This window comes from Hydractinia symbiolongicarpus, chromosome 5 (assembly GCF_029227915.1).
Source record: "Hydractinia symbiolongicarpus strain clone_291-10 chromosome 5, HSymV2.1, whole genome shotgun sequence".
Lineage (NCBI taxonomy): Eukaryota > Metazoa > Cnidaria > Hydrozoa > Anthoathecata > Hydractiniidae > Hydractinia > Hydractinia symbiolongicarpus.
The window spans coordinates 11,248,602-11,260,022 of record NC_079879.1 but is presented as its reverse complement, the minus strand read 5'-3'; the positions used below and the strand labels follow the sequence as shown (position 1 = coordinate 11,260,022).

At 34.4% G+C, this 11,421-nt stretch overlaps 2 protein-coding genes across 2 annotated transcripts; both read right to left on the bottom strand.

The window, feature by feature from the left end:
- Window positions 1–1,516: 1,516 nt before the first annotated feature.
- LOC130644781 (histamine H2 receptor-like) lies at window positions 1,517–3,338 on the bottom strand. The gene has a single exon (XM_057450512.1). The coding sequence runs from the start codon at window positions 3,023–3,025 to the stop codon at window positions 1,961–1,963; it is 1,065 nt and encodes a 354-aa protein (XP_057306495.1). The 5' UTR covers window positions 3,026–3,338; the 3' UTR covers window positions 1,517–1,960.
- Window positions 3,339–4,271: 933 nt separating this feature from the next.
- Window positions 4,272–11,421, bottom strand: LOC130644780 (uridine 5'-monophosphate synthase-like). The gene is made up of 3 exons (XM_057450511.1): window positions 11,194–11,421; window positions 7,126–7,374; window positions 4,272–6,265 (listed from the first exon to the last, which is right to left on the bottom strand). The coding sequence occupies exons 1-3, from the start codon at window positions 11,375–11,377 to the stop codon at window positions 5,274–5,276; spliced, it is 1,425 nt and encodes a 474-aa protein (XP_057306494.1). The 5' UTR covers window positions 11,378–11,421; the 3' UTR covers window positions 4,272–5,273.

Sequence of the window (11,421 nt, the reverse complement as noted above, 5' to 3'; positions counted from 1 at the left end):
TTTTGGCGGTTCATTGTGTTTATATAATAATCGAACGATGGCCCCTATGGCTCACTTCTTTTCCAAACACTTCTCCTCTATGATCCAAACAGTTCTCTTCTGTATTCTCACACTTCTCTTCTGCATTTTTGACACTTCTATTCTGCACTTATCATTTTCGCAACTAAAATTTAAAATCTGGTCCGTAAGTTTACACCTATGGTTTGTATATATTTTTTCACTTTTCGCAAGAAGTATGCCTGGCAAACACGTACTCAATTTACAGACAGCTTATTGTAGCAGGCTCTCTTAGCATGTGCATGAATAAAATAATATTGCTAACCAATTGAGATTAGTAGCAGAGTAATTAATTTTATCAATGGACAATAAATGACTACCCAGAGTCCTTAAAGCCTTAACCCTGATGAATATGCTTGAAAAGAATATTAGGCTAGGATTCTACGTTAAAAACATTAGTTTTTTTGTTCAGAACAATAGAAAAGTAAGAATACTGACCAGCCTGGTTAGAATTTAGTGAGTGTATTATAAAAAATGCCTTAACGAAATACCACAATATATTTTTATCTAAAGTATGTGTAGTGGACCTACACACAAAATCTTTGGAGAGTTATTGATTGCTAAGAACAATTGATCTTTTTTTTGGCCAGGAGACGGCATGTCATTTATTCATCCTTGTCCCCAGGGATTTTAGCCGCCACCCATTATATTTCGAAGAGGGAAAAATGCCTGGGGACAAGGGTTGTCATTTATTTAAAACCAGCTCAATCAATATTCCAGACCAGAATTAGGTCTGGGATTTTTTTGAGTTCGTGGAAGAGAAGTGTTTCAAACTTTGGAAGAGAAGTGTTTCAAACTTTGGAAGAGAAGTGTTTCTAACGGAAGAGAAGATTTCGGAGGAATAAAGAGAAGTGTTTTGACTAAGAAGAAAAGTGTTTTTTCTTAAGAAGAGAAGTGGCCATCGTATAATAGAGATACCGATTTTTTTCTGCAAGTGGGAAGCATAATCATAGGCTAGCATAATACCATGGGTCAGCCTATCGTGCCGATGGAGGTGCAAAACATATTTTACGTTTATTTCAACTCATCTATTTGCATGAATAGTACAACAACAAGAAAAGGAAAAAACTCTAAAAAACCAGACGATTATGCGGCCAAGGCTTTTTTCAAAAAAGTTTTTTTAAGCCCAACACATGATCTGGCAATCTCGTCGCAAGGACTATTTCTTCTCGCCGTCCGAGATTGTCAGAAAGAGAAAAGAGCCCTGGGGAAGAGGTTGAAGATCTGGTTTACCTTCAGACTTGTCCTCAGGGGATCACTTTTTTATATAACAGTTTCTTCTCTCATGGCAGATCAATACTGCCGATTTTACAACGCTTCTTAATCCTGTTTTTATTTTTATCTTTGTACATCCCTAAACAACAACCAAAGGGAATGTCTTGGTACAGACATCTGTAAAAAAGATAGTGAAATTCGCGATCGGAAAAGTGGGTGAATTGGAGAATAAAAGACTGAAGAATTGGAGGCCAAACCTCAAACATTGATTCTTTCCTTTCGTATGCCATATAATAATTTATATACATTGCACATAAAATGTTTGTGTGTAGTTTTATATTTATGAAACAACTGAACCTCAGGTCAGCAAACACTTGTGTTCCTCTTCAGTGAGGTTAGATTATTACTTACATATATACAAAATAAAAACAGCAATGTACAGATGATATGTTAAAATCTTCTTGTGTGGTTTTAAAAACAACAACAAAAAACTAAGAACAACAACAACAAGCAAACAAACAAAAACAACAAGAACGGAAACAACAACAGCAACAACAACAACAACAAAAATAATATTAGTATTAAATTTACGCTGGTTTTACATGGGCTTAAGAGTTCCTCAATTCTTAGTTTGGTGTGTCAAAAATATTAAGGATAAACAAAGTGTTGAAAATTAAATTTAATAGTTTTAATCAGCGAATGTTATAGACGTTGCGCTTCTTTTTTTCTTTGTGTCGTTAACCATTCTATGTGGTAAAATTTGTGGTGTGGTGCTATTCGAGTTAGCTGGACTCACGTTATGTGGTGAAAAACCAAGAAGCAGAAATAACTCTTTTCGAATTTGTGAATTGTAGTAACAATAAAATATTGGATTCAAGCCGGGATTCAAAAGTCCAAAGGTCATTGTCCAATACTCGCAATACTCGTACAAAAAACGACTTTTCTTAATCAACTGCCATACTGACACTGCAACTTGGGGTAAATAACACAAAAGTAACGCTAGAATGATTGAACCGGCGACTTTGGTGGCTTTTGATTGATTGCATCCGGGCGCCTTAGGTGCACCAAAACGGGATTGCAAGGTTCTTTGCTCGCGTCGTAGCTCATTTGCTCGTGTTGTAATTCTCACATAGATGAACGTATTCCAGACATATGTGAATGTAATCAAGATAGCATTGACCCAGAAAAAATATACGTGTAAAATTTTAACCAACAACAAAGCAGGCATCATTACAATAGATACAACCCATATAGAAGCGCAACCAGTGTATAACCATCTTTTTGTGACACTTCGTTCGTATAAGAATGGATGGAAAATGGCAAGATATCTTTCAAGTGATATAAACGAGACCGTTAACAAGGATATACATGCCAAAGTGTACCCAAGAACGCTGGACGAAGTGACGAGGTCGCAGGGGATTTCCGTTGGTTTTTTGGTCAGTAAAATAGCAATCAGAGATACCAATACTGGCTGTGCTATCATCCCGCTTAGTAGATCACACAGCGATAAACTTATTAAAATGGTGTTGCCAAGTTTGCGAAGATTGGTCTGTTTTATGAAAGTCAGCAAAATTAAAAAGTTGAAGATGAAGGTTGGTATTGAAAAGAAAATGTTAAACAAACCAACTGCTAGTAGATTGTACTGGTACGAACTTGTTTCACTGTAGTATAGTCCAACACTTGGGCATTGTATAATGCCATAGTAGTCGCCATCTTCCATCATTAATTCTTGTGGTTTATCTGCAAACGCCATTTTGTGACTCGTTCAGTAGAGTTTTTGTTCTAACTTTATTCAGATTCTCCGAGTGCTTTCTAAATAAATAAATTATCATGATTAGAAAAATAAATACAACTGCCTCTTGTTTATTAGACATACTTTGAAATTACAATTGTTTGCATAGCAAGTGGCTTCAACATTTGCGTTCCAAATATAGCAAGTCAATAAAGAAAGAAAAAATCAGCACAAAAAAATATAAATCTTCAAAAAATTCTCGTATTTGTTACCAATATTTTAGGAAGCTAATATTGAAAATTTAATATTGCGACACAACTTTTTATACTTGTAGAGTTTTAATAGAATGTCTACGAATTAATAAATATCAGAAACTAAGCAAGTGTCTTATTTATGAAAGTCTTTTCCCGCGCAGTAACTATAAATGGACGAGCAGTTGCCTTTCTGATACGCTGAGTGATTCGAAAGTTATAAAAAAGGTTGGTTAATTTCGAGTTGTGTGAAATTCCACTTGACTTAAAAAGGATTAAAGGAAAGTTCACTCTTTTCTATACGCAACACCGCTGACAAGTGCACTTTACCATTCTAAATTATCATTTGTTTTATGAGTAATACCAAAATTGTTTCATGAGAAGTTACATACTAAATACAAAAAATTACATCTATATACAAAAACAGCACAATAATTTTTGAAAACGTAAAACACCTCGTCCCCAGGATTTTGTAACCCCTGAGCCAATATAACGGCGCATCAAATTCACCAAAAAGGCAAAATGCGCTGAGAACGAGTTACATAAAAACTTTGTTCCAGGACTCCTAGCATATATTTTTACTCTAATGGTACTTAAGTTTCGAGGGTAAATAAATTCATGGGTGAAAAAAAAAATCGTGGGTAAGAATTTTTGCGAATGACGTGAAGAGCCGTGTTTTTTCAATAAAACTTTTACAGAATTATACACTATAATGACTCTTTGTTTAATGGGATTTTTGGCGATTGCGTTTCATTCTTTTCTTCCGCTGAATGACATTATCCTCTTTTTCACTTTCGAGATAAATATTATTGACAATTTTTGATTTTTTTGCAGGTAATAGTTTACGCGGGTACTTCAAAATATGCAGTGAATCTAAGAAAAGCGCTAAATTTATTACCCGCGAAATTTGTACAATCAAGGTATACTTTTTTAAGCTTCACTTGCGATATACTCGTTTGTACGGCAACAAACAACAAGGAAAAACAATGGCCGATTGGTATTTAAAAAGCTAAGGCAACACTAATTGAAAATATATTTGCACATCTGAATGATCTGTTAGCTAATAATAACATATAACTTGTTAACACACTAAACATGTAAACAATGAAATCCGTTTCAAAATTTTCTTTTTTCGAATGAAAAAATAATTCAGAAATATTGACAAACGGAAATTTTCGGGAATCGCGCCATTCGCTAAGTTTTAGAGATTTCTCGAAAATTGAACAAATTCAACTATTCCGCGGGTAAATATTTTATTTGCGAAAATATTTTCCCGTAACTAAATGAAATCAAATTTGCAAAATGATGTCGGGCAGTTTGGTTTCAGTAATGTAAAAGACCGTACTTTCTGCTAAAGTTATTTCTCAAAATTTTAGTAAAAATTAAAATGACTTGAAATTTAATATGACATGGTTTTAGATCAGCTTGATAAAGTAGAGTAAAAAAATGTTTTCACTATTACCACAGTTGTTGAATTCCTGAATTTAGACTTTGTCAGAGACGGCGATAACCTGTTTTGCAACCTAACAGGTCCTGTGGACGAGGTTGCCTGTTTTGATAGCATATTAATTTTGACAAATTTACATTAAGAAAACATTTTCACGATTGAAATAAGTCAGATAAGTTCAAAATAAAATGTATCCCACATTTTCGACAAAAGCGCGGTACTGAAATATCTAACCTAATTTTTCGTAGCTAAATGTGACCTTAAAAGTTGTATTTACAAAAGCGTTAGAACAACTTTCTATTTTGACAACAAATTATAACAAGAAACTACCGTGCATTTGAGCTGTTAACTTCAAGTACTTTTTTCATGAAAATTAATTTCGTGAATAAACAATTGAAATTTTCGCGAGTTAGGCAAAAAAAATTTATCGGTTTAATTTTGTGAACGAGATCGCAAAATTTGCACAAAATTTCTGCTCGCAAAATTTCTGACATAAAGCTATTCTAAAAAATTAAAAACACAACAACGATACAGAAAAGTTCAAATTTGTAGCGTCTGGCAGAACAGTGTTTTACACTCCTTTCACACGTGTCAAGTAAGCCTTATAACCGGCCTCTTTGTATTTGATAGCACTTGCTACTGGATCAGATGATTGGAAAATCCCACGTCCAACTATGATGACGTCAGAGTTACGTTTTCCAACAACCTCATCCGGTGTTAAATACTGCTGACCAAGCGAATCTCCACTAACGTTTAGGTTAACCCCAGGCGTCATGTGCAAGTATTTTGGGTCATCACAAACAGCCGTCGTCGAGATGAATCCAATAACGAAATCGTCGTTTTCTTTGGCCATGGCAACGATGCTTTGAGAATAGCCTTGGTTTGTTAAAGCACCAGATGAACTCATTTGAGCAATAAGTAGGCATGCACGGTCACAATCACCCGATGCTTCTCTTAAACCCTTTACCACACCATCTCCCGGCACACCATGCGCATTTGTCAACTGAGCCCAGTCTTTTATCTTGTATAAACCTTGCGAATACTGGTTTCTCACAGTACTACCAATATCTGCGAACTTTCTATCTTCAAATATTACAAAGTCGTGTTTTTTCGCTAACGCAGTCAAGCTGGCTACAAATTTTTCCGAAAAATCAGTTAATATGTCAACGTGTGTTTTCACGATGCAGACGTGCGGTCCAATCAGGTCTGCCAGACGCAACACCTCTGCGGAGGAGGTTACGTCTGCCGAGAAACATAAATTTGTTTGTTTTCTCTCCATCACTTCAAGGATGCGCTTAGCAACAGTATTCTTAGTGAAAGCAATACGATCTTTATATTCTAAATTCTTCTTCTGGAGTACTTCTTTTTTCTCTTCACCCTTTGGTTGAAATTGATTTTCAGAGAGGAATTGATGCACACGGTCGAACATGACTTTATCTATCTTTCCAAGTTCGAGCAGAACGTCTAAAACTCGATGCATTTCAAGAATACCATGTAGGTTTATTCCATGCTCCTTTAGTCTTTCCTTTCCACCTTGTCCTCTGTCTAACAGGACAACAGCATCTACGATAGAAAAATAGCAGTTAATCGATCTATTCTTTTCAGCGCACTTTATCTATAAACACGACGGTTTAGACGATAGTTCCAGGATTTTCAAGCACAATCCAGAAAAGATACCACTCATGTTGTGAGGTCAACATACACTTATTATCATGTCACTTATACAGTGGACATTTCCAGACAAAGGTGAAGACAAGGGAAAGCAATACTACGACTGTGGTCACTTTACTTAAGTTGATTAATATTCGCACGGAATAATCTACTGTCCGTAATCTACGCAAAAAACTGTTTTTTTGTCTTAACAAGAGAACCTAGAGAAGTTTAGAGGAAAAACTTCAGTTTAAACTTTGACTGCACTAAGAATTTTACACTGTGTTTACACTTGAGCGTTGAGGATTTAAAAAAATGTATCTGACTTCAAACAAAAACGTAATACTTGAAAACGGAAATATTTTTTTTGTTATTATCTATTTACACTCACGAACTAAAACATTCAATTTTTAAAAAATTATCACATTCGTATTAACATTAGGATGATGCATTTTATTTTTTGTCAGTTTACCTTTGAAAATTTATACAGATTAAAGTCAGTAACTATTACGAATTCGGAAAAGTCTGTCCGTATAAATTTGCTTCAGTGTAAACGCAGTATAAAGGTGGAGGGTTTGAAGTAACTCGTGTAAATAGGTGCCTAGCCTCCAAATTTTGCTTTATTTACTTTGTCAAAAAATATCATTTATCGATAAATAGGGTTATCACTTCCACTTTCACCTCTTACCCTGTTTGCACTGCTTCTTAAAAATTTGAGAACAAATCTGTCAAAATGTGCAATCAGTGAATATAAAACATAGAACGTTTTTTACCTTTGCAAATAAGATTCACTCTGTTTAACTCTTGAGCAGTTTCCAACACACTTCCACCACTTGTGACGACATCCTCAACAACAAGGCAAACATCATGGTCCTGATAAACGCCTTCAATCATTTGACGAGTCCCATAATCCTTTGCTTCTCGACGTCGAATCACCATGGGAATATCATGATCAAGTGACATACAGGTTGCCAATGGTAACGCAGTATAAGGAACCCCACATGTCAAGTTAAATTCTGCACCTTGAAATATAAAAAAAAATTAAATAAGTAAAAAAATATTTTTTATCCTGAGCATACGAGGGATTAAATTAGAAAATGTCACTAAGCATCAATTCGACATTAAGATTTTACCCTGTCCTTTCCTGCCCTAAACTTTATTATAGAGTGCGTTTAAAAAATTATCAAAGCTTTCTCCATTCAGCTCTTGCAGCTGTTAGTGAAGGAGAACGGGTAATAAAATGGTAATCAGTTAAAAACATAATGCAGAGTAACACGTATGTACAGTGATGAGTTAATGATATTGCTCAGATGAAAGGTGCATCTAACGGGATTACCACACTAAAAGAGGAAACATTGTTTGACAAAATAAAGAGAAATGTTGTGGAAAATAAAGTAGTTAATTGGATAAGAACAAAACTGTCTTTTTCTCTGATTTGCTCACAACAATGTCAAGAGGACATTGTACAATGATAAACTTGATTGATTGTTTTCCATTCGCTGACTCATGGGTTATGGCTTTTTCTTCAAATATTCTTATTAATAATTCCAGCCATGATTTAACAATTTCTTTATGTGTCAAGTAATTTTACCCATCTACCGTATTTTCCGGTATATAACCGGCACATTGTATAACCTGTAGCTCAGCTTTTTTAGGGAGTTACAAACCAGATGCTATCGGATAGACCGCACCTTCGTATAACCCACATAAAATTTCAATCAGTGATTTACCTTACATGCACCTTTGTATAACCTGCATCGTGTTAAGAAAAACATTCAGCGTATTTTTAATTACCCGAATCACATGTGCGTGTGGTTGGTTTTTTTCATTTGTTTTTTAGTTCTGCGTCATTATTTTTTTTTCATGCTGGAGACAAGTGGGGGATGTTTAAACTTGTGAACCTCAAACACGAGAACTGAGTGTCTGAGCTAGCGACTCTCTCAGTCTTAACTTCCTTGTCTCTGATTGTCGAAATAAACAACAAAATAATTATCATGGATTGTCTGTAACAGCGATGTACGGAACATCTAATGCTTTCTCTAATTTTGTTATCCATTTATAACTCAGCAATCACAATGTGAAATACATTGCACCAATGGGGAGGAGATAGTAGCATGTGTCTTATTGTATTTTTAATTGTATTTTTCATTTTTCAATAGTCACCTGTTGCTTGAAGGTAGCAAAGATAAAAAAAATCATCTATACGTTTACTTTTAAGATTTTTCAATATTTGTCCTGGGCACTAGGTTGTGAAATACATGTCAATAACACCTAAAAATAATACCTGCTATACTGCTTTATTACCAGAAGCAAATCATTTCAATGTGCTCAATGTGATTTCAAAGATATAAATATATTAGAAATCCATTCAACACAAAAGAAAAAATCATCTCCAGAATTGTATTTTAGAGAGGCAAGCAATAGAAATATAAAGCAATTTCACTGTGTGAAAAAAATTAAATCACATAGGTTTAAGTAAGGGGTCACGCATGCAATTATTTTAATCTTTTCTGTACCCTACTTTCTTCCCAGACCACCACATATACTATCGGAGTTGCACAATGTCTGCTTTGTTTCATTCTGCGCAACTTTATGAATTTGTGTTAGTACTACAAATAAACGAAAAACAATGCACAAAAAGAAAACCATGACTTAATTGCACCAGTAAATGTATAAACTAAAAATAAATAACTGAAAAAATGAAACTCATCATATAACCCGCACCACATTATAACCTGCACCAACAGTGGAAGTTGTGAAAATCATATAACCTGCGGGTTATATACCAAAAAATATGGTAAATCGTTTACTAGACTTTTTTGTTTCAGTTTATGTTCCACCATTTTAGCGTTCAGGTTTGGAAACATATGATAATCTAAGACTTAATGACATCATCAAATACAAAGTACCACATTGGACACAATTGGCGTAATTTTATTATCGCAATTGTCTCCACTATGATAATAAGAAACATTTTTGGCCTTCTCAACCTTCATCACTTTTTTGTCTCTCTTCCGCTGAGCTTTTTAAAGCCACTAAAAATCTGGCCTAAATAGGACTATATGATATAGGTCATAAAACAGAAACAAAAATTTTTAAGAAAAGGTGAAAAAACATATTTTTAGCTAATTTTGAAACCAGGTTTTCTGTGCTGTATATGGGTCCACATAAAATTTGTAGATTTATCTCTTCTTACATTTTAACCCATTTAAAGAAAAATGTAATATTTTTTTGAGAAAAATTATTATTATAACACCATTATTATTTTTTTTTAAAATCCAAAAAATTCACTTTCTAGCATGGTTAGTAAGTAACTTAATGAGACGACGAAAATTGACAGGGATGCAAAGAAACTTATTTTTAGCTAATTTCAAAACCAAAATTAAATCTGCACAAACATTATAGATTATTTTTGGAAAAAAATTCAAATAATCCTATTTTTGGATCAAATTTTGTTGTTTTTGCCCTAAATGGCACCAATATGATTTTTTTTAAAAAAATAAAAACTAAAACTAATAAACCAGACAGAATAGACTCACTGAGTCTCTATCCTTAGAATAGAGACATTGTGAGGCGTGACCTTGGTTCGCCCTGGGGGGGGGATTACGAATTTGAGACTTCTGATTGGCTAAAAATACTTTTCCTAAGCGAAATTCTCAAAATCTTGCTGTCACATTTTAGAATTTGGTAAGTCTTCCATCGATAAATGCAACGTCAATACAGAGGAAGCGAGTTTGACACAGATGCACAGATTGTCAGTTTGACAATCTGTGAAGGAAGAGGGTGAAGAACACAAAACACTCACAACATCAGAAGTTCTTAGCGACCAGCTTCTTTGTGTGTGGAAAGGCTAAGGGTGACCTAATACAGAAAAAGCAGGAAAAAAAAGTTAGCAGGAAAATCTTGTCTAAGGTAGAACAATCAGATGTTGAAATGAAACTCAATATCAAACTGTGTATATACATGAAATATTATTTTTAAGTGGAAATATAAACACTGTTCATGTACTTTTTGATGGAAGCTGCAACTTGTATTGATATGCAGCACATTTTGCAGCTGTAAGAACATTGTTCGGAATTTTAATTTGTGATTTTTAATTTGTGATTTTATTGCTAGTTTATGTGAGAAACTAGCAATAAAAGAGAATACTTCAAGAGTTTCTTCAGGATCCAACTTAGGCCTGAAACGCGTTTTCTTTCGTAAGATCGAAAATATTTTCTCTTCTTCAGCGTTCCGGTGTGGTATTGTAGGATAAGCCTCACAATTTTCATCAATCAGGAAATCACAGGGTTCCTTCAGCCGCATCCTTGAGGGTTGTATTGCTTGTATGGCAGATATAGTAAAATCTGTATCTATCTGCATCTATTGGTTAAAAGAGTGTGTTCAGCTGTTCCCTAATCAAACATGGATTCATAACTTTGGGATAGATGGACTTTATTTTGCAACCAATGACATTAAACCATAGCAACTATTTCCTACGTTAAATGGACTCTACAACGTCCACTTCAAAACCTTCATATTCAACACTCGCATAATTTGCATAAGTGCAGAATGTCAAGAATGTTCAAGAAAGTTTAAAAATGTTCTGTTGTGAAGTGAAAACCTTATCAAGGCTCAATTATATAATTAAGGTACTCTTATGACTGAAAAATTCAAAAATTCTCCAAGGGAGACAGTCTCTGTTTTCGGACAAGTAGATTACCATACAAAATCTATTTTAGGGAGAGATCTTCTATTTTTATTTTGCGGAAGCCTATTATAATGAAAATAATACCTACACCTGGATTTATAGAGTTTACAAAATGTTATGTTCAGTTGCTCAGATTCCGGGTATGGCTTACCTGCCGATTTTGCTGCATTATACAATAGTTCACTGATACGACGGAGTAAGTTCGGGTATCCAATAATAACGCGTAGATTAAAGTATATAGGAGAAAGAATTCCACTTTTCAATTTGAACTCTCCGAATCTAATGGCATTGATATCAAAAAGCTCTTGGATAATTAATTTAAGATCATCCGCCATCTTTGTTTACATGTGCGCAATGTGCACGATCTGGCCTTGACCGG

Excerpts from the sequence above, each read along its gene's own strand:
- LOC130644781 (XM_057450512.1), bottom strand. The coding sequence starts at position 3,025 with ATGGCGTTTGCAGATAAACCACAAGAATTAATGATGGAAGATGGCGAC.
- LOC130644780 (XM_057450511.1), bottom strand. The coding sequence starts at position 11,377 with ATGGCGGATGATCTTAAATTAATTATCCAAGAGCTTTTTGATATCAAT. Across the intron at positions 7,375-11,193 it reads TAATGCAGCAAAATCGGCAG|GTGCAGAATTTAACTTGACA; the intron begins GTAAGCCATACC and ends TTATATTTCAAG. Across the intron at positions 6,266-7,125 it reads AGTGAATCTTATTTGCAAAG|ATGCTGTTGTCCTGTTAGAC; the intron begins GTAAAAAACGTT and ends TTTCTATCGTAG.